General features: G+C 55.2%; 5 protein-coding genes across 5 annotated transcripts; all 5 read right to left on the reverse strand.

Annotated features, from left to right (window-relative positions):
- Nucleotides 1–372: 372 nt before the first annotated feature.
- TMEM102 (transmembrane protein 102) lies at nt 373–1,972 on the reverse strand. Its single transcript, XM_007952276.1, has 2 exons — nt 1,759–1,972; nt 373–1,664 (listed from the first exon to the last, which is right to left on the reverse strand). Exons 1-2 carry the CDS (start codon nt 1,970–1,972, stop codon nt 373–375), a joined length of 1,506 nt encoding a protein of 501 aa, XP_007950467.1.
- A 3,114-nt stretch (nt 1,973–5,086) lies between these two features.
- Nucleotides 5,087–8,864, reverse strand: SPEM3 (SPEM family member 3). Its single transcript, XM_042782464.1, is given in 4 exon segments — nt 5,087–5,122; nt 5,124–8,422; nt 8,534–8,591; nt 8,727–8,864. Coding segments are annotated over 4 exon segments (3,531 nt in total).
- An 813-nt stretch (nt 8,865–9,677) lies between these two features.
- Nucleotides 9,678–11,394, reverse strand: SPEM2 (SPEM family member 2). The gene is made up of 3 exons (XM_007952277.1): nt 11,254–11,394; nt 11,060–11,117; nt 9,678–10,957 (listed from the first exon to the last, which is right to left on the reverse strand). The coding sequence occupies exons 1-3, from the start codon at nt 11,392–11,394 to the stop codon at nt 9,678–9,680; spliced, it is 1,479 nt and encodes a 492-aa protein (XP_007950468.1).
- A 1,957-nt stretch (nt 11,395–13,351) lies between these two features.
- SPEM1 (spermatid maturation 1) lies at nt 13,352–14,559 on the reverse strand. The gene is made up of 3 exons (XM_007952278.1): nt 14,416–14,559; nt 14,260–14,317; nt 13,352–14,079 (listed from the first exon to the last, which is right to left on the reverse strand). The coding sequence occupies exons 1-3, from the start codon at nt 14,557–14,559 to the stop codon at nt 13,352–13,354; spliced, it is 930 nt and encodes a 309-aa protein (XP_007950469.1).
- Nucleotides 14,560–17,177: 2,618 nt separating this feature from the next.
- Nucleotides 17,178–26,561, reverse strand: NLGN2 (neuroligin 2). Its single transcript, XM_007952279.2, has 7 exons — nt 26,117–26,561; nt 22,740–22,790; nt 20,497–20,646; nt 20,130–20,315; nt 19,814–20,006; nt 18,861–19,457; nt 17,178–18,051 (listed from the first exon to the last, which is right to left on the reverse strand). Exons 1-7 carry the CDS (start codon nt 26,559–26,561, stop codon nt 17,178–17,180), a joined length of 2,496 nt encoding a protein of 831 aa, XP_007950470.1.
- Nucleotides 26,562–27,068: the final 507 nt, after the last annotated feature.

Raw genomic sequence — 27,068 nt, forward strand, 5'->3', positions numbered from 1 at the left:
CCGTAGTGATACTGCCTGGGAAACCCAAGGAGGGGTCGCTATGAGTCGGGGCCGACTCGACGGCACATAACAAATTCTGTCTCTACCACTCGAGGGCAATAGGTTTGGTTTATCTCTATTGATTCCTAAGAGAAAAGACCAAAAGAACTGGGAGATGGTTGCCTCAGGCTGTACTGGGGTGGGAAGAGCGGGCAGTCTGGGACGACTGGCGCTGGGAGCGGGAGCGGGAGGTGTGGGAGGAACCAACAAGGCCTGCTAAAACGGAGTCTTTGGGCACAGGAGACAGTTTGTCCCTCAGGTGAGGCACGGGCAGCCCTCTCTACATCCCTCTCCCCGAAAGCAGCACTTTGCACGCGCGTAGGAACATTGTCTTTAATGGGTCCCGCCCCCCACGCCGGCTAAGCCGCCCCCCTTGCGCGCAACCTTGGCCTCCTCCACCGCTGAGCGCAAGGCCCCAGCAGGGTCCCCACGGAGCCGGGCCAACGCCTCCAGGAAAGCGGCGTCTCTGTTCCCCGCATAGAGCTTCCGGCCGCTCAGAAAATAGTGGGGTAGCGCTCCAGCCTCGAGCACGCGTTTGAGCTCATCCAGCAGCCCAAGGCAGCAGGCGCCCGCGTTCTCTGGCCGCGCCAGGTAGAGCGCGGGCAGCCGCTCGCACGCCCAATAGAGCAACGTCCGCAGCAGGTAGGGCGCCGCAGCTCGGGTCCCGGCCACTAGTGGGCGCAGCAACGCCTGGGCCGCGGCGTGCGCCTGCAGCAGCGGCTCGGGTATGCGCGCCTTGAGCGCCAGCTCCTGGCGGGCGAAGCAGAGCTGCCAGCCAGAGGCTCCCGGACGCTCTGTGCTGCCGCCGGGCAAAAGGTAGAAGGAAGCCGACTCAGGGGCCAGCGGGCCGGCCCACGAGTGGCTCCGGGCTCCTTCGGGCCAGCCGGCCACGGACACCACAGGGATCAGGTCGAAGAGCAGGAGACGCCGCGGGGGCCCCGGCGTGGCCAGGAGGACCGTGGTGAACCCCGCATGGCGGGCCGCGTGCACCAGGCGCGGGGCACCCGGGGCCGGGGTCAGGGCCTCAGCGACCTTGGTCAGCGAAGTAAAGAACCAGGCAGCCACTTGGGTGGGACACAATGTGGGCCACACCTCCCGCGCCTCAGTTGGCTTGGTGACGTCACCACTCAGTGTCTTCAATGGTGCGGGAGAACTAAGATCGGTGACGTCACGCCGAGGCGACTCGGGCCCTGAAACGTCACCAGATGATTTTTCTAAAGACACCTGCGGCTCAGGTTCAGTGACGTAACCGTGCGGCTGGTCCTCGGAGCTTGGTCTGTCCTTGGGACTTCCTTCGTTCTCATTTCGGTGGCTCGGATCACTTCGTCCTGGGACTGGAGGTCCCAGACAATCCTGCCACGCCTCCTGGACCGAGGTTCCGCTCACCAGCCCGGGGAGGTGCAGCCAGGCACAACAGGATCCCAGGTCTAGTTGCAGCTGCGGTCCAGTGCCGTCCAGCGAAAATATCGGAACCAGGAGCGTGAAGCCGGCGTCGTAGTGAGGTCCCCGGGTGTAGGGACCCAGGGGTACAGGACCCAGATCCAGGGAACCCTCGCGAATCCCGCCACGAAGCAGCAAGAGTTCTGCTTGGGGAGGAAAGCGGGGGTCCCGGCGGTGAACAAGACCTAAAGGAAGAGAAGGGTTCGTAGGGGTGTGGCCCAAAACCCGGCGAGGGCGTGCGGTGCCTGAGAGTTCCAGAACGCAGGGAGGGTTACTTACTGAGCAAAGAGAAGACAAAGTCCTTGGCCTGGAGAAGGTCTGGCCCCGGCTTGGGCCCGTTACTCCAGCTTTCCTGCACCCCCAGCTCCTGGATCAGCTGGGTCAGTTCCTGAAGTTGCGCTCCAGAGCGGAAGTCGATGTCTGTGAGCGGCCTGGCTGGGGCCGGAGGTGGCGGGCCCCACCAGGGGGCAACCCCCCAAACCGTGGAAGCCATGTTCTACTGATTTTGGCTCCTTAGCCAAACACGGAAGGGAGATGGCCTAGACTAGCCTTTCCTTTGTGGCCGAAAAATCACCCTATTCCCGAGGCCAAGCCTGTGCTCCAAGCACAGTCCACAACTCTGTCTGCAGATGAGGAACTCTAAGTTTAGTCTTCAAAACGAATAAATACCTCTCCGTTTTTGCCCTTTTCTCGCACGCAGGTCCCCGCCCCCGTGGACTGGCTAGGCTCATCTGACTCAGCAGGTGAAAAGTAGCTGTTTTCTCCCTCTTACCCAATGAAATAGCCAGTCTCTGCCGCCGCCGGGTACTCCCTTTTTACCTGGTCTTACTTCTTTTGGGAAGAGGTTTATGGTCTCCCTTTTAGGGATAGTTACAAGGGTGGGGAAAAGAATGCTTAGAGGAATTCAACAGGTAACTTCTTCCTCCTGCCCACCTGGCCACGCCCCTAAATTACGTTCACAACCCTCGGGTCAGAGTGCAGGCACTCCTTTCACCCTCTGAGTTCTCGGGCTGTCCTGGGAATTGTAGTTTGTCTCCCAAGCTATCCCGGCGTTGGAGCCACGCCTCCACAGCCTTTCCTGTTCTGCCGCAGCAGTGCCTGATGGAAGTCGTAGTTTCTATGGACATATATTATTTTGGGTCTATATAAGCCCAGATCGGGAGCTCTGGTAGTGTAGTGTCTAAGGCACTTGACTGCTAACCAGAAGGTTGGCGGTTCAAACCCACCAGCCACTCCTCGGAAGGAAGGTCGGGCAACCCAAGGGGGTCGCTATGAGTTGGATCCAACTCAATGGCAGACAACAACAACAACATAAGCCCAGATCAGCTTCACCCAAGTATTTATTGGGGTTGGGGTAGAGGGATAATAAGATGGAGCTGAACAGCAAACAATAAATAATGGGAAATGCACCCTAGGGCCTGGGGAGAAACAGAGACCCTTGGGTCCCATGTGTGAGTAGAGAAGCCCTGGTCACTTAGCTGTAGAAGGATTCATCCATGCAATTAGAATTCCTTCATTTTAGAGATGGGGAGCTCTGGTGGCTTAGTGCCTAAGACATTTGACTGCTAACCAGAAGGCCGGTGGTTCAAACCCACCAGCCACTCCTCCGAAGGAAGACTGGGCAATCTACTTCTGTAGAGATACCGCCTCGAAAACCCAAGGAGGGATTACTATGAGTAGAATGGACTCAACTGCAGTGAGTTTGGTGGGTTTTTTTTTTTTTTTTTGGAGATGGGGAAACTGTAAGCTAGAAAGTTCATCCATGACTTGTCCAATGTAACAGCTGAACCAGGTGTTGGAAAGGTGCTCCCTGGCTAGCTTAGCAGGCCATTTCCTTGAATCAGTGATGATAGTGTTAATCAGAAACACACAGGAAGTGACTCAAGAATGAACATCTGACCCAGGGAAGAGAGATGTATGAGAGTTTGCAAAGCAAATGAAAATTGAGTCCAGAGGAATCTCTTAGCTGGGTTGAGGTAAGGCAATGGAAGATTATCAAGGGCAGGAAATTGCTCTCAGTAATCTACTTCCATAGTGATACTGCCTCGGAAACCCAAGGAGAGGTCTCTATGAGTCAGATACGACTCCACGGCAGTGGGTTTGGTTTGGTTTTGGTTAATCTATCATGGACCAGGACATATTTATAAATCCAGGATGGGGCCTGGAGCCAGGACAGGCTCCCAGATCAGACAGACCAGTTCACTGTTAGGCCAGGACTTCATACATTCCCTCTGCCCAGGGATTGTCTCCACAGTGAGTGGGCCCAAGTCTATGGGCCAATTAAGTAGTGACACCTAGAAAAATTAGAAACCCATAAAGGATAGGATTCTCAGAATCTAAGGCTTAATTCGAGGATACCAGACCTCAGGAGTTCCTAGGTGTCATGAAAGGAGCTCTTACCCCTCAACAACTAGGGCCAGGACCGCTGGGGTACCAAAACCTCTAAGCCCAGAACTGGGGTTTCCATACATCTGATTGTCACCCTGGAGTCCCTGGATGATGTAAACAGTTAAGCAGTTGACTACTAACCAAAAGATTGGAGGTTCAAACACACTCAGAGGCACCTCAGAAGAAAGGGCTAGCAATCAGCTTCAAAAGGTCACAGCTGTGAATAACCTATGTAGCACAGTTTTACTCTGACATACTTGGGGTCGCCATGAGAATCAAGTTGTCGGCAACTGTTGGTTTGTTTCTTTGGTTTGTGGTTGTGACCTAAGAGACCAGGTCAGGAGAACTGGAGACTGGGTTCTTTATCTTGGTCTGGGGTAGCCATGCATTAGGCATCACCTCCTCCCAAGAGGGTGAAACTCTTAATGACCCTCAGAGAAAGTTCTCTAAGTTCTATGGGAGTTTTGAAGATGTGGGAATGGATAGGAAAGGAAAGGAAAGTTTCTCTAAATCCTAAAGCATTGCTGTCTAATAGGATATCTGTGATGATGTAAATGTTCTAAATTTGTGCTAATATAGTGGACACTAGCCATGTGTGGCTGCTGAGGATTTGGAATGTAGATAATGTAACTGAGTAATAAAAATTAATTTTGCTTATTTTTAATTTCAAATTTATTGGCCACATTGGCTAGTGTAGCTATTGTATTGGATAATGCAGCCACTCCTCAGAAGGAAGGTTGGGCAATCTACTTCTGTCGTGATACCGCCTCGGAAACCCAAGGAGGGGTTGCTATGAGTCAGGTCTGACTCCATGTCAGTGCGTTGCATTGCATTGCTTTTTAGGGCCTTGAGGATAATAGGTTTAGCTATGAATCTCTAGAGAAAGAATACCAAACCAAACTCACTGCCATCAAGTTGAATCTGACTCACAGTGACGTCCATTGGGTTTCTGAGGCAGTAAATCTTTACGGAAGTAGGTTGCCCAGTCTTCCTTCCATGGAGTGGCTGGTGGGTTTGAACTGCCAACCTTCTGGTTAGTAGTCAGATGCCTTAGGTACTACACCATCAGAGCTCCTTTCAGAGGAAGAATAGGGACAAGGATAGTTCCAGTCCTCACCAGGGCTGGGGCAGGCATGGATGTCCTCAAACAACCACAGAACAATTATCTTGCCTCTTTATTCTTGATGTACCTCTGTTCCCTCTTTTTCCAAAGGCTTCATTACATACTGATATCCCCACTCCTTGGCGGTGTCCCATGAGTTGCCGGGTGATTCTTGGTGACGGTGTCTGGGAGACAGAGCTTCCCACTTGTCTTTGCCCACTCCTAACTGTCTCTGGCGGGCATCAAAGACCACATGCCCTGCCCGGGGGCCTGGTCCAGGGCAGTGGGTCTTCCAGTTCATTTTGGGAGGCATAGACATCTGGCGATAGTTCTGGCAGGCTGGAGGAACTATATCCATGGGTCGGTATACCCAGTCTTGGCTGCCTGCCCGTCGGGAGAATGGCTGCAGCTCAATTAGTACAGGTACCTCTGAGAGGGTTTGCGGATTATTGCAGATTGTCTGGGCCTTGGAAGAGCTGGAGTTCGGGTTGAGGGGGACAGAAGTCCAAGGTATGTACCATTCTGTGCCATCCCTCTGGGGAGCCTCCTTGGATAAAAATGGCTTCATCAGAGATGGCGTTGGCTTTGGGGTCTGAAGAGGGTATAAGATCGGGACAGAGTCAGTACCTAGAGCAAGACCTGGGCTCTTATGGAGGCCAGGATCTTGGCTAAGGCATGAGTCCTTGTGGAGGCCAGATTCCTGAGTAAGACCAGGAATCTTGGGGAACTCAGAGTCTTGGATAAGGGCTGGCCTCTTACAGGGTCCTGGATGTTGATTAATTCCTGAGCACTTGTGGAGGTTGAGGTCTTGGGCATGTTCTGGGCTCCTGTAAACTCCACTATCTAAAATAAGGCTAGATTCCTTTTGGACTTCAGTAGTTTGGGTAATGCCTGGACTCTTGTGGACTCCAGAATCTTGAATAAGGCCTGGATTCTTATAGTCTCCTGAGTCTTGGGTAAGGCTTGAGCCTTTAGGAAGGCTAGAGGTTTGGGCAATGCCTGGACTCTTGTGGAGACCAGAGTCCTGGGTTAGGCCTGAACTATGGACTCCTGAATCTTGGGCAATGCTTGAACTCTTACAACCTCCATAATCTTGAGAAGAGCCTGGGCTCTTCTGGTGCTCAGTTGCTTGGGGGAAGTCGTTACTTTTGTAGACTACAGTCTCTGGGTTTAGATTCCTATAGACTCCAGAGTCTTGCATAAAGCCTGAAGTCCTCTGAGAGCCAGAAGTTTGGGTAAATAGTGTGCTCTTATGGAGGTCAGGGGATTTGGTGACACACGGGCTCTTAAAGACACCAGCATCTTGTATAGGGCTCTTTTGAGGGCCAGAATCTTGAGTAATGCCTGGACTCTTGTGATGCCCAGAGTCTTGGGAAGGAATTGAGCTCTTATAGAGACCTGAATGCTTATGGAGGCCCGGGTCTTGGGTCGGGCCCGGGTTCTTGTGGAGGCCCGGGTCTTGGGTCGGGCCCGGGTTCTTGTGGAGGCCCGGGTCTTGGGTAGGGCCTGGGTTCTTGTGGAGGCCTGGGTCTTGGGTAGGGCCTGGGTTCCTATGAGCCCTAGAGTCTTTTGAAGGACATGAGCTTCTTTGGAGGCCAGGGTCTTGGGTAAGGCCTAGACTCTTGTGAAGTTCAGAGGATTGGGGTTGGATCGGGGATTGGGGAATGGTGAAGTGGGGAGAACTGGGGAATTGGGAAGGGGAGATGGACTGAGGAGACTTGGAGGTTGGGAGAGAGGTGGGGGTTTGTATTGAGCTCGAGGGATTCTGGTGGTTGGTTGGTTCAGAAAGGACAAAGGATCTGGGAGAAACCAGAGGCAGGGAAAGAGTGTATGGTGGAGGAAGGGTGCTCAGTGAGCTCTGGGTAGTGGTTGGAGAGTGAAAGCATGGTTGAGGAGGTGCAGCACCCTGGGAGTAGACCAGGAACTGGGGGTAGACTGGAGCTTGGGAATCTATGTTCTTCCTCCCAAAACTGCAGGGATGGAAGCTGCAGTAAGGGAACATCTTAGGCTGGAAGAACTTGTCTTTACCATCATTTGGAGTCTTCCATTCCATATTCTCCAACTCCAAGTAGCCCAGTACAGAGCTTGCAGGGGGCTTTGCACCATCCCTGCTGTGTTGCTTAGATGTTTGCTCACATGTTCCAGAGCTCACCAGGCCCCGTCTATCTTGGGGCCTGGAGAGGGTATCCAAATCCTTTTTGGAATATTCAGAGTTCTTGGGACTGTGCACATGGAAAAAGTTCTGCTTTACCCTGCGGGCATCGTAGACCACATGTCCAGTGGAGGGGTTATGACTGAAGGCAGCCAGGTTAGAGGGAATAGGGCTTAGGATGTGGGTAGGGGTAGGGACAGAGATAGGAGCAGGGGTACTGGCAGGAACAGGGGTGGTAGCCAGGGCCATGACCAGTGATGAAGCAGGGGTTGAGACAGGGGCTAGAGTAGGGGCTGGGGTAGAAGTTGAGGAAGGAACTGGGGCAGATTTTGGGGCAGAGGCCAGGGAATGGGTATAGGTTGGATGAACATGGGCCAGAGTATGGTTTGGGACATGGGTTAAGGTATGCTCAGGGACAAAGGCTTGGGACTGGGTCTGAGCGTGGAGCGGGGTGTGAGTTGAGGCAGTTGAAGTTTGCTCAGTGGTGTGGGCATGGGGTGAGGTATGCTTAGGGGTGTGGACCTGAGAATGGGTCTGAGTGTGGGTCAGGATGTGGGTTGGGGTATGGGTTGAGGTGTGCTCAGGGGCATGGACCTGGAAGTGAGTCTGGGCTTGGGCTGGGGTGTGGCCTGAGGCACAGGCTGATGTATACTCAGGGTCCTGGGAGTGGGCCTGGGTGTGGGTTGAGACATGTTCAGGGGTATGGGTTTGGGAGTGAGTTTGGGGTTGAGCTGAGGTATGGACTGGGGTGCGCTCAGGGGTCTGGACTGAGGAATGGGTCCGAGTATGGACTGGGGCATGGGCTGAGATGTGCACAGGGTCTTGGGCTGAGGACTTGACTGGGGACTGAGCCGAGGACTGAACTGGGGTTTGAATCTTGCTCTCTTGGAGCAAGCGTAGTGGGACCATGTCCAACTTGCTCATCTTTGGATTGTAAGCCTTGAAGTTGGCCTTGGGGGCATGGAACTGGGAAGAAGTCTCTGGCCTGGAGTAAAAGGAGGCTTGGGACTTTAAAGCTGTGACCTGAGGGCTCTCCCCAGCTCCCATCATCCCCTCTTTCCACAGTCCCCGCGGAGCCTCTGTGGGATTCCCTGTGTGTCCACATTGAGGTGGCATCCAGCAGCACCCAGAAGCTTTCCCCTCATTCGTGTCTGGTATCCAGGAGTCAGGGTGATTAGACTGCCCAAGCAGGAAGCTGGGGCGATGATGAAAGCGGGAAGAGACTCTTGAGCACAGGTTTTTGGGGTCCACAGAGCAGCGCATACATACAGGACGGCTGCCTGTAGAGCTGGGTTGCTTGTCTGCAGGGAAAAGTGGGATGGGACAAAGCCTGGGTCCCTGAGGGACTGAGAATGGACACAGGGGTAAGGGAAAGGGAGCAGCCCACGTCCCACATGCCTCGGCTCACTCACCTTTGGGGAAAAAATGATGGAAAAGGATCCGCAAGGAGTTCTTCAGATGCCTCCAGAGCTGAGAGAAGCAGGGGAAGAGGGGAGAGTCCAGAGGTCCAACCCTTGTTTTGGCCACACCCCAGCAGCCCTCCCACCTCAGCCCCTACAAGACTCCAGGGTTCCCCCCACCCTGCTGTCCAGGCCCTGCCCTGACCAGAGTCACCACGTTGATCCCCACGTTGAGCAGGATGAAGCTGCCCAGAAGCAGAAGAATTGAGTCTCCTAAGTCCTGGCACTTCCTGGGGTTGGTGCCAGAACACACTCGGGCTCCGTGGTGGGCTCGCTCACCCATGGCCGGGGGGTCCCAGGACTGCCTGGGCCCCCTGGCCCCCCACATACACTAAGAGCCAGACTCCTCTGGGGGGGGGAGGGGGAGAAAGGCTGGGTCACAATGGGGTGGATGGTGGGGGTCACAATGAGGGAGGGGAGGAAGTGGAAGGGCCAGGCTGAAGTTCCCTGGTAACTGGGCTTGGGTAACCTGAGCCTGGAAATTCAGACAAGGCCAAGTGACCAGCATACCATCCCTTTCTTCTCAGTCATTCCCTTGCTGCCCATTCGCACAGTCACTCATTCTGCTGTTCTTGCAGTTTTAGCTAAGAATTCTGAGCCCTGCTCCACTCCTGAAGCTGGCAAGACCACGGCCTTCAAGCCCTGGGGTAGGCCTGCCTGGGATCCAGAGACAGGCACTCTCCCTGCCTTACACTGGGCCTACATTTGCCCAGACTGGAACAAATTCCAGGGCTGGAATCTGGCATCAGCTTCTTGAGTGGGACTGTGCCTCCAAGCCCCTTCGGTAATAGGGAGAGCTGAGACAGATGGGGTGAGCGCCCAAAGAGCAGTAGTTTGGAGTCTGCAGCTGCAAGATCTTTAGTGCATGGTATGGACCTAGGAGGGACCTGCTGGTAGGATCGTGGCCACTAAGCCAAGGGGATCCTCACACCAAGAAGGGGACATTGGCTTCTTATTTTAGGAAGCTAAGGGCAGGGGCCTAGGCTTGCAGAATGGGTGGCACTTCTAAGCCACACACCAGTACAGTGCTTCTTGGACTCTGTTTCTCTTTATTCCTCTCTCATGGCCTGCCCTGCTACCCACACTTGCCTGCTGGTCAGCTAAGTTTTCCAGCCTGGCTCCTGTGCACTGAGGGCCTCGAGGCTGAGGTGGAAGGTGGTGGCAATGAGGTGGCCCGTGCTCGGCTCTCCTGTACCTGTCGCTTCAGCTCCAGGCTGTCGTACACCTGGTAATTGGCATTACCACCCGGATTCCGACTGAGTGGGATGAAGGTAGCCGTGGGTGGGGCAGGCTCAGCAGCCTGGACTGAAGTTAGGGGCTGAGTGGGACGGTGAAGCAGAGCTGGGCCACGCTGGCATGAGGCCTCGCCCAACATGGTGAGGGAGGTGGAGGTGGTCAGAGGATGTCGAGTGGGCAGAGCCTCATTCCATTCAGCTGCCCGGCGCCGAACTTCATGGGGATCCCGTGAGCTATAAGTCAAGTGTCCTGTGGATGGTTGGGGGCTGTGGTTGGGCTGGCTGTAAGTGTGGGTAGGGAAGCCCCGCCGGTGAGGCTGTGGAGAGCAGCGGTCCCAGTAGCCCTGGGCCTCTGGCCGGGTACAGCTCCGGGGCACCAAGGCGGGTGGGGGCTCAGAGCTCTCTAGACCACGACACCGTTGCTCCAAGGAGTCATACAGCAAGTGGCCCCGTGAGGGGTGAGGGCTGTGCCCCGCAGGGGCCCATGAGGGGTTAGGGGGCAGCCGACGGGCAGGTTGTAGAGACGAAGTCCAGTGTTCAGCCTCCACATTGCCCAAAATACGGGATTGTGAGCAACGGGGGCCATAGGACTGAAGCCTCAGCTGAGACTTGGCCTCCACACGCTTGGGCATGTGGCGGAGCTCAGGGGAAATGTAGAGAGAAGGTGGTGGCAGACTGGCTAGGATGCCGCCCTGGCGGCCCCACAGCCCCACTTTGGAAGGCAGGCCCAATCTTGGATAGAGTCCTCTCCAACCCTTATGTGGGTACTTGGGCTGTGGAAAGGACAGGTCATCCTCATCTTCCAGGTAGGAGTCCTGGTCCTCCTGATCCAAGAAAGCCATTGGCCGTAGGTTTGACATCTTCTGGCTGCGATGTAGGGCACGGAAGACTGGGCGGCCATGGCGGAACTGTCTGTGGTTCTCTGGCCTCTGCTGGTGGCGGCAGCGGTAACGGTGGCGGCGTTGACGGCAGTGTTGGCGACGAGGGTTGCGATTGCGGAGATGGTAGGAAGAAGAGGAGCAGCATGTGGATTGGTCCATTTTCACCTCAACAGGGTCCAGGGTGCAGTGAATGTGGACGTCCCTGACTGGGCCCTGACTTGGATCTTTGGGGGAGTTTTGACGAGTCTGGAAGATGTCATCTGGGGAAGGCAGGAGTCCATGATGTCAGGGTTGGAAGCACCGGGGCCTGGGTTCTAGGGATGTGGTTGGAGGTTCCCTACCTCTCTAGCTTCCATACTTACTTTTCTGATTAATCCAACAGATCATCTTGCTTAAGGCATTCTGGAGCCGACGCCACACCTGAGGGTGGTGTGGAGAAAGAATGAAGGCCTAGCTCTCTACCCTCAGCCCCTCCCACTGGTGGAGGTGCAGGCTGTAGCTGTCTCCCACTCTCAGACTTCTTCACCCCTAGTATTTGTTCCCAGCCATCACTCACCACAATTGCCACGTTAATCCCAGTGTTGACAAGAATAATGAGAACCAGCAGCAGGAGTAGGAAGTCTTCAGCATCCTGGGGACCTTTGTGGTATTGATTGCAGCACCCCAGGGTGCTCTCATACCAGAGCTGGTCTTCCATGGTGGGGGGGTCCTAGGGCCACCTGGGCCGTGCCCCCCCCCCAAGCCCCGGCCCACACTGCACTCACGCCAAGACTTGGAGACCCCTACTTGTTTCTGGGGGAGCCAGGTCATAATGAGGCAAGTTGGAGGGGAGTCACAATGCAGAGATAGCAGATCTTTGAACTACTCTGCTGACGCTTTACACGGCCATCTCTATCCTTGGTACCCATTTGATGGAGCCAGTCTCCAGATATCCCTGATTTCAGTCTGTCTCTTTGTCTTTGTGAGGGCTTACTTAATTCTGCATTTGATCCCTGTTCTGAAAACATGGTAGCTACGGTCATGAGAGAGAGTCTTTCCAGAGATTGAACCATGCACAAAGGAGTTCTTTAACTGCTCCCCACCCCATGCCTACTTTAGGGCCAGCAGCTGGGGTGACAGGATAGATGGGTCACCCACTGCACCACTCTCTTCCTTTCCTGCCCATTTTTCTGCCGTTATCCCTCTAGCACCCATCCCTGCCTGCCCTGGCAAGGGATTGAAGTTCTAGTATTGTGGTCACTGTGCCCATTTGCTCCTCAAGTTTAGAGCAAGTCTGACTGAGGTTCTTCCCTTGTCAGGCACCACCCACAACCATAGTTTTGCTCCTTCCTAACCACTTGTTGATCTCTTGATGACCTACCTACTCCCTTCAAAAACTTGTAGCTTCCACCTTAAGATAATCATTTGAAACTCACAAAGCACAGAATAGGTGTAATTATTGATATGGGAAAAGGACTTCGACTTACAACAGGTTCATCAGTGGGATCTATGAAAGGGATGCACTAGGGGCCTTGAGTCATTTTACACAATAACCCACTCACCAGAAACAGAAAAGACAGTAAGCATTGCCTATCAAGATTGCAAACATAGAGTAGGTGCTCAATACAGACCCACCAAATGGAATTAGCTTAAACTGATAAAAATGTTAGTCGAATGTAAATCAACAGAGAAGAAGGGTGGTTCACAAAAGGCCTGTCTGCCAAATTCCAGAAATCCATCTGGTTTGTAAGGTGAGGTCCAATTCCTTTAGCCTGGATCCACCCACATGGCTTCTTGTTTCTCTCTGTGTGTGTGTGTGTGTGTGTGTGCACTCACGTGCACATGTGATCCTGTCTAGGAGTATGGCAGGGCCTTTGTCCCCCGGCTGTCTAGTGGGATGGAATGTTCTGGTAAGTTCACATGGAGAACTGAAGAAGGTAGCAGATCCTGGTGGTCCAGGCTGGCAATGGAAATCCCTCTGCAGGTGTAGGGAGATGGAGCGTCTGAGGCCATCAACTTGACACTTGATGTCTATTGTGTGACCACGAGCAAGTCACTTGACTTCTCTGAGCCTCAGTCTCATTTGTGCCACGGGGGTTGTAATCAAAGGAGTCACAGAGCCTGTGATATTACAGTGAGGCAGCCCTTGAGAGACACCTCTTTATTTCATCCTCTAGTCCAAGCCTGCTTGAGGGCATAGGAACTTCAGGTCCTGACTGGGGGACAGTGAGGTCCTAGATACCCTAACTTAACCATCCTTCCCCAAATACACCAGGGCTTAAGAGGGAGTGAGTGTTTCTGCCTCATCTGTGGCTGCAGCCTAAACCTAGACTCTGGCAGGGCCCAGACCTCTGAGGGGCTACAGTCTCTCAGATGGGGGTCTTCCCTGAAGTGCAGGACTGGCTGGGGATCTGAGCTACAATCTGGGGACTTCTCTGGGCACTAGAGAAAGCAGGGGAGAGGCAAGGGGAGCTTTGGAACCAGGAAGGTTTGGGGAAAGGGCTGAGGGCAGGGTCTGGTGAGGGCAAGAAGTTGATGAGGGTCCTCAGGGCTCTATAAGCCCTGTTGCTGGGGAGATCATTCCCTTAGCAACCAGGGCTTCTGCGGGCCGTGTGCCTGGAATCTCCACACACCAACACAAAACACCTCCTCTCTCTTTTTTATTCTTTTCCCAGTTACCTCCCTGCCAGAGAACGGTAAACCCAGCCCTGGCCTGTCCCTTCGGCAGTACTGGACCTGGAGGCCAGGGGGTAACAGTGAGACAGGGCCTCTATCTCCCGTGTCAGCTCCCGTAGCCGCCGCCTCACGTCACGGGCATCATAAGCCACACGGCCTGAGGAGCGGTGCCGGGGGATGTCAGGGACTACAGCTGGGCCCAGGACCAGCGGTGGGGCCGGTGAACAGGGAGGGGCCTCCTCCTCTGCCTCCACCCCACTGTTCTTGTGGGTCAGGGCCTCATGACTGGGAGGTGGGGGGTTCACAGGATACACGTAGGCCTCTAGGCCCACCTCTGACTGGATCTCTGCTTTGAGGGGCCTTCCCCCTACGGTCTGCTGGAAGCGGATGGTCTGGGGAGGTGATTCCATGGTGTCCTGAGTCCAGGAATCGCAGATCCCCTGGGTCGACTGGAAACCTTCCCAGTCCGCAGGGCAATCCCAGTTGTGGGAGCAGATTGCTCTGTGCTGAGGCAGGGGCTTCTCATTGTCAGTGTCAGGGGTCAAGTCAACTGGATGGTGGGCACAGTGCACTGGAGTGTCTTGATGGCGATGGCGGCGAGTGGGTGGGGGGGTCACAGTCATTTTCACAGGGTCCATGGTGCATCGAAGGTGGACTGCAGGTGGGCTTTGTTTTCTCGAGGGCTGACTGGTGTTCTTTTTCCCAGATGAGGTTGACTTAAGAGCTTCTGTGGATAGGGGAGAGGTGAGGGGCCAGTGGGGAGGCTGGCTTCTACAGGGATGGAGAAGCAGAGTACAGGAAAGGACTCTGCATAGCAGTGGTGTCTGAGAGAGGAAATTAGTGAGGGCCCAGCTTAGTGCTGGAACCAATACTTGGTTTCCTACACCCCAACCCCATCCCTGCTTACCTTTCACACAAATAATATGGAACACTTGGCGTAAGAAATAACGGAGTCTGCGCCAGAGCTAGGTGGAGGAGGAGACAGTGACCCCAGGCATCCCTGGGCACAAGGCCTTACCCCCAGCTGTCCCACCAGCACCCTCCCACCTGGTACCACCCTGACCAGGGTCACCATATTGATGCCAATATTAATGCAGATGACGAGGCCCAACAGCAACAGGATAGAGTTGCCCAGATCCTGGCAGTTGTTGGTGTGGGGCTTGTGATACGGCGCCCACCCAGGCCGTGGCTGCTCAGCCATGGCCATGGGGGTCCCTAGGGCCACCTGGGCCCCTAGGCCCCCAGCCCACTGTGCCCACACTGGGCACCAGCTCACCTACCTGTCCCAGAGGCTCCTGGGAGTAAGCGGGTCACAATGATAGTGGGGTTCCTCCTCACAATGTGCCAAGGGGGGAGTCCTGGGCCCATGGTTGACCCTCTAGCTTGGACCCAGGCTTTGGCAGAGGTCAAACCCTCACCTTAAAAAAGCTTCTCCTTTAGTTAGCTGCCTAGACCAGCCCACAGGCCTCATTCACATCAGCCCCATCAGCACCCCCCACACACACACCAGGCTCTGGCCTCTGCACACAGGGGTCCTGTCCTAATTCCCCAAACAATCCAATCACCGTGGCAATCCCCCCAGCACCCACTCCCTCTTCCCTGAGGCCTCAGAGGTGCTCACTGAAAAGAAGGGCTGGAGGCTTGGACCCCTCTTCTCCCACATCTCATGACTCCCTAAGGGCTTGTTTCTTTAGAGCCTTCACCCAGCATCTCCTAACATGACAGCAGGCACAACCAACAGTTAAACTTTTATATTTACAATATTCTCTTCATCTTTTGCCAGGTTTAAAAATGTGTACAGAGCCGCGAAGGGTTGGGGTAGGGGATATGGAATTGTCAGGGAATTGTTCTGGGGAGAGGGGCTGGGCATTGGAGTCCGTGGCTGAATCATGGGGTCCCCCAGCCCCCCTCCCATGCCCCAGTTCTGGGGGCATCTGTCTACAGGGTTCAGAACCCAGGTTCCTAGCATTTGGAGGGCATGACTGTTTAGGGAGCTGGACCAGGCAAGGGAAGAGGTCAGAAAAGAACTAAGTTTCCATGGGTGAAGGTGGGAGGAGAAGAGTCAGTCAGGAGGCAAAATTCTGGGAAGTCAAGACCAGGGATTCTGGATTTGGGTGTCAGCGGAAGACAGCACCCACCCACCTTCGAGTTTGGCACTGATGTCCCATAAATGCCAGCAGACAAGGATTCTCTCCTCCTCTGCTGCCTTTCCTTAAACTCTTCCCAACATTGTTCTTTACCCCAGAGGCTCAAACCCTTTCTCCTCAGGTTGCCTCTGGGCAGTCACCTCACACATTTCCTTTCAAATTCTTCTTGGTGTCTGCCCAAGCCCCGTCTCCCCTGCCCCTTCCATCTGTTCCTCAGCACAGCTGACCTCATTCTCTCCCCAACCTGTCCTGTGAAGCCTTTCTCCCCAGCTCTCACTTCCACTGTTCCTTTCCTGGGGCCCTGGAGGCTGAGGGAAGAGAGGAGGGCAGCTGAGGGGTAGGGGCTGGTCTGAGATGGGGACAGATTCAAAGGGGGAGACAGAGATGGTGGAGAAGGAACAGAGGAGAGGACATAGTGACAAGGGAGACACAGGTTGGGCTCTTTTTGCTGCTCCTTCAACTCCTCTATTCCACCGCCCCACCATTTCCTCTGCCCTGGTCCAGGACTGAGGAATCCTTGGCACATTTGGGGAAAGGGTCTTTCACCCCTCAAACCTACCTCCTCAGTTGGGCACAGATGAGCAATGGTCTAAGAACTGAGGGAAAAGGCTGTCCTCAGACCTTGGGTGAGGGCACTGGTCAAACATGCATGGCCTCTGTAGGTGGCACATGCCACACCCTCCAACTCAGCATCTCTAGGGCAGCAAGGGGCAGAGCCTCCTCTCAGGATTTGTACATCCCCCTCAACTTCTGTCATTTTCAATCTGTTCCTGACTGCTATGTGGGGAGGAATTGAGTGCTGGGCCTGAGGCCTGGGGTGGGGTGCAGGGAATTGCTGGGGAGAAAGGGGCCGTCTGCATGGGAAAACACGCATCCACATGCAAGAACATGTGTCCACTGAAAGAAATGTGTCCTGGACCCCCCAGGAAAGCAAGTTCCCAGGCAGCACAGGGAAGCATGGATCTGCTCCCTTCCCCCGACAGGAAACGTGTCTGTCGTCTTCATCCCTGGAAGGCTCGGGCCCACCAGGGAGAACGTGTTCTGTCTGATTTGTGCCACGGGGGATAGACATGCTTCACTGGGGTGGGGAGCAAGGGGAGGGGGCCTGGGATTTCCTCACTGCTTCCCAGCACCACCCTGTGTTGTCTGGTGACCAATGGTCACTGCACGTGAACACACCACTTCCAGGGTCTCCAGGGGGTGGGGAGGTGGAAAGAGGTGGGAGAAGGCATGAGGGAACAGGATTCTGGGGTACAAACCCCTGCAGAAATTCTTCGAGGGGGCCAACATGTGTCCAGGGCGGCAAAAAAAAAACCTCACCCTGCACATGGGAAAACACACCCCCTCATGAAAAAGCACACCTCCACGCAGGAAAGTACTCCCACAATTCCACACACCGAAGGCTGGTGTCCCAGTGGAGGGGGAACCCCCCCCAACAGTTGTCCAAAGGCCCAGGTCCAGAGAAGAGAGTGGTGGGGATTCTCTGCATGGGAAAAAACACATATCCCAGTGAGGAAACCCATGTCCACCTTAATGCTCCTCTGTGAGTGACAACTCCACACGAGAAAAGCTTGACTCCATCAGAGAAAAGCCCGTGGCCAAGTCCTTCCTACCTTCGGAGTGGCGATTCCCGCCTGGGCGGGGAGGGCTGGGGAGGAGGGCCTCCCCAAGCTGCCCCCTATACCCGTGTGGTGGAGTGAGGGTGGGGTAGCGTGTTGTTGTGGCTGGTAGCAGTAGGGGGAGGCGGGGGGAAGGGCCCAAAAGGGTGAAGGGAAGGGGGTGGTGGAGGTGGGGGTGGCCCCAGCCCACTGGGCAGCAGGGTCAGGGCCCCCGGGGCCAAGAGAGGCACATCGTCCGGTGCCCGGCGCAGAGCCAGGGTATAGTCGGGTGGACAGGCAGGGCGCAGGGCCTCGGCAGGGTCCGCCCCAACACCACCACCCCGCTTCAGCTGCAGTGACACCAGCTCTTCCTCTGGTGGCAGCTCGCGGCCAGCAGCAGGGAGCAGGGGGCCCCCACCAGGCACACCAGAGCCTGAGCCACCAGGTGGGCTAAGCCGCCGGCACCGCAGCTCCTGCCGCCGGTCCCGCTTGTAGTACAGGGCAGCGAAGGCGAGGATGTTGAGGAAGAGGAGGGAAGCACCCACAGCCACAGTGACACTGAGCTCCGTGGAGTAGTCTCGTGAGTCCCCAGGGAAGCGGTCATAGGCCCTGGGGCCTGGCTCAGGCTCAGGCTCAGGCGGCAGGGTGGCGGGCGGCGGAGGCCGGCGTGTGCCCGGGGCACCAGGGGGTGGGCGAGGCGGCCAGCGTGTGGCGTAGGGAGGCAGGCGTGTGGTGGTGGTGAAGAGCTCCGTGTGCAGATTGTGCAAGTGGGGCACCAGCTCCAGCCAGAAGGCCACCTTATTGGCGCGATAGTTGTCACGGACGCGTGGCTTCAAGCCAATGTGCAGGTACTGCTTCTCCTTGCTGTTGAACTTGCTCCATACCACCTCCTCAAAGCGGTTGGGCTTGGTGTGGATGAACTTGGTGTCCTGTGGCACCGGCTGGTTGGGGTCGCTGTGAGCACAGGAGGGCAGGGAAAGGAGGAGTGAGGGCCAGGCGCAGATGGGGTTGGGTGGGTGGAGTGGAGCAGGAGTGAGGAGGGAAAAAGACAGATGCAGAAAAACAGGGAGACAGAAAGAAAGGCAGAGAACAAGATGTAGAAAGAGACGCAGACACGGAGAGGAGATACAGCCAGCCGGAGAGAAAAACGGTCAGCCAGAGACAGAGACGGACAGAGATGGATGCAAAGAGAAAAGAAAACTGCCAGAGATGGGGACAGAGACACAGAAAGAGGACAGAGAAACTGCTAGGGATAGCCAGTGAGGAGAGTCAGAAGCCAAGAAAGAATGAGTGAGATAGGGACCAACAGAATAGCCAAGGTGAAAGCAGCAAGCAGCCAGACAGTGAAAAGAGCTCATGAGGGCAGAAGGATCGAGATATCAGGAGGTTTCAAGAGAGACGGAGACAGAAATAAAGAAACAAACAAACCACAAACCCTCACACATATTTGGCCACACAGACCCAAGTGATCAGACACAGGGAGCAGAGGCTCTGGGAGAGGAAAGAAGGTGGGTGGGTGAGGGAAGGAAGGAGAGGCAGACACCAAGCGAAGCCAGAGTGAGCCCACCCCAGAGAGGACAGAAACCTATCTGCAGAATCTCCAAGACTCAGCTCAGCGCCTGGCACAACGCAGGTGTCCAGCAGGTGTCTGAGTTGAGCAGGCAAGAAGGGAAGGCAAGAGCAGTGCTTTAATGGAGGAGGGAGGGTGTGCCTATGCCTGCAGGGCGCCCAACCCAGCCGCACCCAGCCCCTTGGGCCCTCACCCAGTCTTGGCGAAGTTGGTCCAGTAGGTCATGACCACGGCGCTGAGCATGACGTCATTCTTGGAGAAGTTGCAAGGGAAGAGGTCGGTGGCACCCACCATGGGCACCCCGAAGACGTAGGGCAGCTCGTCCCCGTGCGCCGCATCTGCCCACTCGGGCCGGCCCTCAGCCTGGCAGTGGTGGTAGAAGGTGTAAAAGTAGACAGGGGATTGGTAGTCAGCGTGCAGCTTGGCGGTGGCCACCGCTGGCGCCACCCACTGGTGGTCAGTAAAGAGCGCCAGCAGGGTCTTTCGCCGCATCTCGCCATTGTCCCGGTCGGCCCAGTCTGTGTACATAAACTTGATGGTCTCCCGCAGCACATCCTTGCCTTCCGGGTAGCCGTACAGGTTGTCCACAAAGTTAGAGACGGTGAAGTCAAAAGCGCTGGCTGACACGCCGTCCTCGCTTTCTGCGGAGTCTTCCACAAACTTGAGGCCCTCACCCTGGTTGACACCGATGAGCATGTCATAATTGAGGAATTCTCCCTGCTGCATGAGGATCTCAGGATCGTCTGGGACGACGTCACCATCCACCACAGGCCCGAAAGCAATGTGGTAACTAGGGAGAAGGGGTCAGGGTCTCATCATCTGTTCCCTGGCCTTCTCTCCAGCCCACTGCCTACTGAACCCACGGACAGGCTCCTCCCCTTTCCCCTATTTAAAAAACAACCATGAGTCCTTCAGGAAGCTTGGCCTCTCTGGGAAGTGTTCCCCAAAGCCATTCATGGCACTTTATGCATACTCGCTCTGTTTAGGCACCTCCACTTAGGGCAGGTTTCCAAGAGGCAGGGGCCCTAGACAGGCCACAAGCCCACCTCTCCTTGCCAAATTGAAGGTCTGCAAGCACCTCTCATTACAACCTTGACATCAGCAAAGAGAAGATGGCCTGGAGCCAGCCCTTGCCCACCCCCGTACCGGGCAGGCTGCACGTCCTGGTCCACCAGCTCTCGGGAAGGCTTCCGGCGCAGACACTCTACAGCTTCGGCACTGTCCTCCCGGTCACAGCCCACCTTGGCTGCCAGCAGGCGTGTATACTTGAGCGGCTGGTAGTTGACAGACCAGCTGGAGATGGCGGTACCGCTCTGGGCAATGGCCTTCTGGAACAGTCCTGGTGGGACAGGGAGGCCTCAGGCTAGGTTGGGAGTGTCAGCCAAAAGGAGGCAAGGGACCTGGTACAGTTAGGAGTGTGGTAAGGGGAAAGGGAGGGACAGGCTAGGCAGGCTGCTGGTACCTTCTGAATGGTGGGAGAGGATCAGAAGGTTGACACAGGAAGCTCCTGCCCCAGATCCAAAGATGGTAATTCGCTCAGGGTCGCCCCCAAAGTGGGCAATGTTTTCACTGAGCCAGCGCAGGGCCTGGATCTGGTCCAGCAGCCCATAGTTGCCTTTTGCTGCCTGGTCCCCAGTGCTGAGAAAACCTGCAAGTAGAGGAAGAAAGGGGGATTCCTGGGGGTGTCATAGCACCCTTGCCCCCTTTCTGGGCAGCTCTGTCCACCCTTTTCTGCTGTGTTTGGAAGGACCCCGCCCAGTGGGCCAGGCCCCCACCCCTAGGCCCACCTCCCCAGGCTCCACCCCCCAGAGTTGGCTGCCCACCCTCACCGAGCACCCCAAGCCTGTAGTTGAGCGTGGCTACGATGACGTTGCCATAGGCAGCCAGGACAGAGCCATCAAACATGTTCCCAGTGCCCTCCATGTAGGAGCCGCCGTGCAGAAACAGCATCACAGGTTTCTTCCCTGAGTCCCGGATATCTGCGTGGGGAGGGGGCGGGTGGGTGGGCCAGGAGGTGAGGGACAGGGACACAGTCAGACCAGAAGCTGTACTGTCCAGCTCCCAGGCCTGCAAGAAGCAGCCTGAAGCTCAGAGAACATGTCACTCCCATCCCTGGGGGGCAAGACCGGATTCCCCTCCCTCCGCAGCTGGCTCTGGCAAAAGTTCCCTCCCCACCCTGGGCCAGGCCAGCGCAGCACTTCTCCATATGCCGGACAGAACTTCCAAGAAGCCCAACGGAGGCAAGAGTGGGGAGTGGTCCTCCTCAGGGCATCTGCTGGGACCAAGGAACCCCTCCTCACACACACAGAGCAAATCTCCCTCCTGCTCTGAAGAAGAGCAAGCTCCCAAGGCTGGAACTAGAACTGGAGATGCTGGAGGCTGCTGGCATTTCCTCAGGACTTGGGGCTTGGGCCTTAGCTCCATGTAGTACCCTGGTCTGTGGGTGAGGGGGTGCCAGGCCCTAGGGTCCCTGGGGGCTTGGTCTCCTCCCTGCCCTAATTCCTTTCTAGGTCACCTCCCCAGTTACCATGGCAACCCCCAGCCTAATTAATGTGGCAGGAGGAGGAAGGGTGGGAAGGAGCCTGCTTTATGAAGCCAGGGTGCAGCTCTCTAGTCTTGGACCCCCACAGACTGGCCTGAGCCCTAGGTTCAGCCCTGGAGCCCTCTCTTGCCATTCCCAAAAGGACCTCATAATCTCTGCCACACATGGTAGGCACTTGAGAGACTCCGGACAGGTCTGAGGGGCAACTACTTCAGAAAAGGGTGGGAGTCTGAGAGTTTGCAAGGCCTCCCCTGCAACTCCCCCATGATTCAGCCATAGGACCATGGCTGGGGTCACCTTTGACCCGATGGACTCTCCTCTTCCTTGACACCTGCAATCTCTGACTAGCTTGGGTCCTCAGCAAACAAGAGGCAGACCTGGGTGTCCACAGCTGGTCCCCCAGCATCTCTGCCCACCTCCCTCATCCAGTTAGAAACATTCTTCCTGCCAGGTCAACCAGCAGGTCACTAAGACACTCCTGTCAATGGTCCCACAGACAGTTCCAACCTCTTGTCTTGTATGACCTTGTTACCTCCCCTCCTCCTGACTTCTTTGTCCAGAGCACCTAGGTGGGCACTGCCCTCTGTGTCCTCCCCAAATCCTACTTCTTCCCTTTGTTCCTGAGCCTCAAGTGTCCTTCCAGCAGCTTCAGGCTGAAATCTCCTTCCCTCCAAGGTCCTGTCCTAAATGTCCTTGGTTTTTGGTGCTTGTCCCTTCTCCCCACCCAGGCACCTCCACCAGGGCTCCCAGTGTGGGGGAGGGGGAATCAGACGGGGAAGGAGCAGGAAGGGGGGCTGGGGCAACAAGAATTCAAAACCAACAACAAAAAACAGGATCAAGAAAGAAGAAAGAAAGAAAGAAAAAACAACAACCAAAAAGCAAGAAGCTCTCGGGGCAGATTCAACAAGAAAAGAAAAAACAAAAAAATCCATTTTGGAAAAAAAGAGAAAAAGAAAAAAGTTCCTTGTATTTTTTCAAAATTTTGTGGTAAAACTTAAGATATTGGGCCCTGCTTTAAAAAATTTCCAAATTCTTTAATTCACTTCAGATGTTTGCGTTATCGGCATCTGACAGGCTTTTGGAATCAGAGCAGTTTCTGATGTATCAATCGCATCATTAATTTACCAACTCTAAACAGTTTTTTCAAATGTTTTGCTCCAAATTAAAATTGTGTTTCAAATATTACATTTTCCAAGTTTTCAAATGTTCCAAATTTCTTTCAAACTCTATCAACATTTTATCCAATTCATTGTTTGTTTTTTCTCCTGACATTCCAATTTCTTTTCTTTTTTCCCCATGTTTAGCTTTTTTTGCAGGTTTTCTAGTGGGTCCAACATTGTTCAAATTTTGTTTGAAGTTTTCAGAATTCTTTTTTCCAACTGTTAAAAATTTTTCTTTTCTTTTCTTTTTCGTTTTTAGTTGGGAGAATGACTTAGGGGCCTTGAGGGCTATAGGGACATTTAGTGGGGGCAGGGCCATGAGCGTCCTCTTATCAGCAACCACATGCAGCCGCGGGATTTTTAAATCTACCTGTGTCTGGCGGATTGAGCGTCGCCTCGTCACGTTTTTTTGTGAGCGGACCTAAGACCGGGAACACAAAACAGAGAAAAAAGGACAATTTTGTGGGGAAAGATGGGGGTCGGGGAGGTGGTGGATGGGGAGGGGAGGAGAGAAAGCAGAAAAGGGGAGGGTGGGGGCAGAAAAAATAAGCCAAAAAAAGCAAAATTTGTTTGCAAGAAGAAGAAACCAAGAAAAGAGAAAAACGTTTCTATAACCCAATTTCGTTCCCCTCCCCAGAAAAAGTCATGCCCCAAAGAAAAGGCTGGTTTTGGGGGGTGGGGTGCTTAGTGGGCTGAGGCCTGTCTTAAGACATAGTGATTTAGCTGGAAAGGATTTGGCTTGTGGAAGTGTTTGCTAATTGCTGGAAATGAAACGGTGTTAGAGGTGGGGGGAAGGGAGGGGAAGCCCACAGGGAGACCGAGGCCAGCCCCAAGCCACCTCTCACACAGGCCCCTTCTAGGGCCAGCCAAGCGCCTGCCTGCTCCCCAGGCTGCAGAGAGGAAGGGTGAAAGCAGAAAGGACTCTGCTTTGGACCATTCTGGAAGGCAGAGGCCAGAATGGAGTTGGGGGGCAGCCTGCCCCACCCCTCATAGCCCCTGGAAGCCCTCAGCTCTCCACTAGAGGGCTATGGGTACGTCAGCTAGGGCTGTCTGCCCACCTACCCAGCCTCTCACCAGCTGCATTTCTCGTCCATCCACACTCACCGGCCTGGCTTCTCACCCCATCTCCCCAGGGTGGGTTGAAATAGGGAAAGGGGTCATCAGGTCTTGCCCTCCACTCCATCTCATCCCTCTGGACTCCCCACAACCTCAACCCTTACCCAGCCCTGCTCTCCTCACCCCCAAACGTGAACTTCCCACTAGGGGCACCATACCCCCCATCCGTCCTGTCCATGCTCTACCGCCAAGCCCCCCTTAAAAAATAGGGAATAGGAAACACAGTGCCCTGAGCCAACCTGATGCATAGATGCCAGGAGGGGCTGGGAGGCAGCAAACATGCCCACAGTCAGGAAAAGGCCCCACATTGAGCCCAGAGATTGGTTCCAGGCTTTCTTTCAGATTGGGGGGGGGGGTTGTGATCAGAAGACAGCTGGCACTGAGAGGCATGAGGGGGTTCACCAGGCTCATGGGCTTCTCCTCCATACTACAGGGTGGGAGATCAGCAAGGCCCAGGCCAGCCTCTGGAAGCCTTTTCCCAACTGGCAAACATGACCCCCACAGAAACCTACTGGGAACAAGGGCCTGTCCTTTTTGAGTAGGTGAGGATGGGAATGAAGTGAGCAGGGCATGCCTGCAAGAGTGAAGTGAATGTGTGTGTGTGTGTATGTGTGTGTCAACCTCTTCCTCCCAGAGTTGGTGTGAAGATTCAGTGAGATCACCTGACCGTGTCAGGCCCCAAGTAGGTCTGTCATAAGCAGTAGATAAAAATACAGAATGTGCGGGCATGGGTGGTATGGGGATGGAGGGTAGACAATTTGTATGGAGGTCTTAGGGTGGACAGTCCATTGGTGGGAGTGGATGTTTCACACAGGAGGGTGATAAGAGATAGTCCACATGAAGGGGATATTGGGGTAGACAGCCTACGTGAAGGTGTGGGAATGGGGAGCCCACAGTGGGGAGTGTTGTGATGAACAGTATGAAGGTACTGCGGTTAACAATTCACAGGTGGGAGGATGCTGGGTTAGGTGGTTCAATGACAGAAGAGGGGACTGTGGAGTGGGCGATTCTGAGGCATAGGGTATTGGGGAATTGCAGGAGGTGGATGGAGTATGTTGGGATAAACGGTGTATGGGGGGTTTGGGTGCTTGGAATTTAGATGGGATTGGAGTAGACGGTGTTTCTGTGCATTGTGTCCATGGGTTAGGAGGTATGGTTTATAGGGGGAGGGATAGTTGGTTATAGGGTGCATGGCTAGTATGAGGAGTGTAAAGGGTGGGTGGTCCACATGGGTGGGCTTGGGATGGATGTGGGTAGGTTGAGGCAGATGAGGTGTTATGTGATAGGCATGATTGGCATATTTAATGTATTGCCACCACCCAAAGTGTAATGCAGATAATCCCTAGGTAGGGCTTGAGGTGAGTAATGTTTGAGAAGTGGTGAGAATGCTGGGGCCTGTGGTGTGAGTGGGGTATTGGATCATATGGTTAAGGTGCAGGGTTATTGGGGCATAAGGTCTATGGGTGGATGTTATTAGAGTGCATGATCTATATTCAGAAGTATCGGAGACCACAGATATGTGTGAGTGATGGGGTAGACAATTTCAGAGAAATGAAGTATGTGTTATGTAAAGGTGTTGGAGCACATGGTCAGTGTATTGGTTTGTTGGGTATATGATGTGAGTGTTGAGTGGCTGAGGTTCATAGTCTATGTGGAACTCAAGTATATGATTCGGGAGTGTTGAGTGTATAGAGTGTATGCAGAGAGGGGGTTCTGGGTACCAGGCCTGTATGTAGGACTGGACCGTCTCTGTGGGTGTGTTGGAGTGTTTTGGAGTCATGCCATTGGAAAGGTGACACGGGGTCTGCTTGTGGAGATGGTCTGTTAGGGTGGCTGGAGATCTGCCAATGACCCTCTGTGTAGCAGAGAGAGAATTGTCCAGGTGAGTGTGCTGAGGGCTTGGTGCAGTACTGTAGTGAACCGGAGCATTTACGGACAAGAACGGCTGGCTTGAGAGCTCTAGTGAAGGTGTTCTGCTGGCCACGGGTGGGCTATGCTGAGTGGAGGGGCCCTTGGTGAAGAGACTCCCTGATCCTTCAGGGGTGTATAGGGAGGGGCCAGAGCCTTACGGAGAAGAGGAGGGTGTGAGTACCACTGCCAAGGGCACTCATCTCAGGTGATAGTCTCTGGGAACATGCTATAGATGGAAGTCTACCACGTTGGCCTTGGGAAGGGAGTTTACACTGGCTGTGATGTATAGGTGTAGGTGAAGTGTGTATTCTGCCAGAGACAAGCCCAAGTCTGGGGGAGGGAAGTGGGTGAAGTTGGACTGGGTGTCTGGGTAGGTGACTGATGCCTCCATCACCTGATCACCCTCAGTGGCCACACTGAGATTAGGTGGCTGGATCCATGTGTGACTCTTCTGTGGTAGAGGAAGCCCAGTCTAGTGGTGTCTGTTGCCCTTAACATTGGCCGTGTGCACAAAGAACTTCTGGGGTCCTTGTCTGTGGGATGGTTTCTGGGACTGCCTGGCAGGTAACCTTACCATCCTCGGAGAACACGCTGAGGCTTCAGGGACAAATTGCCGGCACTGTCCCCACAGGCCCAGGGGTTACACCACTGCCTGAGGGTCTGCATGTGCGTTTGTGGGCTATGTCCATGGGGTGCCGGGACTGGTGCCCGCTCCCTTACCATCCTCGGTGGGCACGTAGAGGTTGAGGTACAGGCAGTCCTCGCTCTGGTTCTGCACGTAGGTGGCGGCCGCCTCCAAGTTGTCGGTGAACCACACAGGCAGCATGATGGCGGGCAGCGCCCCGTGCAGGTTCTGCGGGCAGGCGGGCGGCAGGGTGGTGGCGTTGCGCACGCCGGGCCACGAGGCGGGGGCCTCAGGCGGCTGGAAGCGGCGGGCGCCCAGTGGTGGCGTGGCGTAGGGCACACCCAAGAACTGCACGACGGGGCCTAGGATCTCGTTGTTGAGCTCGCGCCGCACACCGCGCACTCGCCCGTAGGCCGTGTTCACCACTGGGAAGCGCTCCTCCCCGAGGCTGCCGAGGCCCAGGCCTGGGCCGCTGCCGGGACCCCCTCCCCCCCGTTGAGCCCCCGCCAGCCCCACCAGACACAGCGCCAGGAGCCACATGCTGATCGGGGGACCCCCCCTCCCTCCCCGGGACCCCCCCCCTCGGAGAGAGAGAGAAGGGGGGGGAGAGGGAGGGAGGCCCCCCTCGCCCCAGGAGGGAGGAGGGGGTGGGGGGAAGGAGGGAGGAAGGGGGTGGGGAGGGATGGGGGTTAGACTGGACCAAGAAGGGGTCTGTTCCTCTCCATGGAGGGGTCAAGGGGTGGGGAAGGGGGAGAAGGTGGGAGAAGGGAAAGGCAGGCCCGACCTGCCAGGGGGGGGGAGGGGGGTGGCCCCAGGCAGAAGAGGAGGGACAGGGTGTGCAAAAGACAGACAGATAGAAAAAAACAGAGGGGAGGTGGAAGATGGGAAGGGAGATCCGATGGGGCAGACAGAAAGGAATGGGGAAACAGAAGAGACAAGTGGTTAGTGACTTGGAATTCAGACCAAGTTGCCCCACTTCTTCCACCCCCACCCCCTTGGGACCTCCCCCCACCAAGTGCTTTCCCTCCCCACAACAGGGATCTGGGT

Source organism: Orycteropus afer, unplaced genomic scaffold (genome assembly GCF_000298275.1).
Source record: "Orycteropus afer afer isolate SDZICR_OR568_19922 unplaced genomic scaffold, OryAfe1.0 scaffold00330, whole genome shotgun sequence".
Lineage (NCBI taxonomy): Eukaryota > Metazoa > Chordata > Mammalia > Tubulidentata > Orycteropodidae > Orycteropus > Orycteropus afer.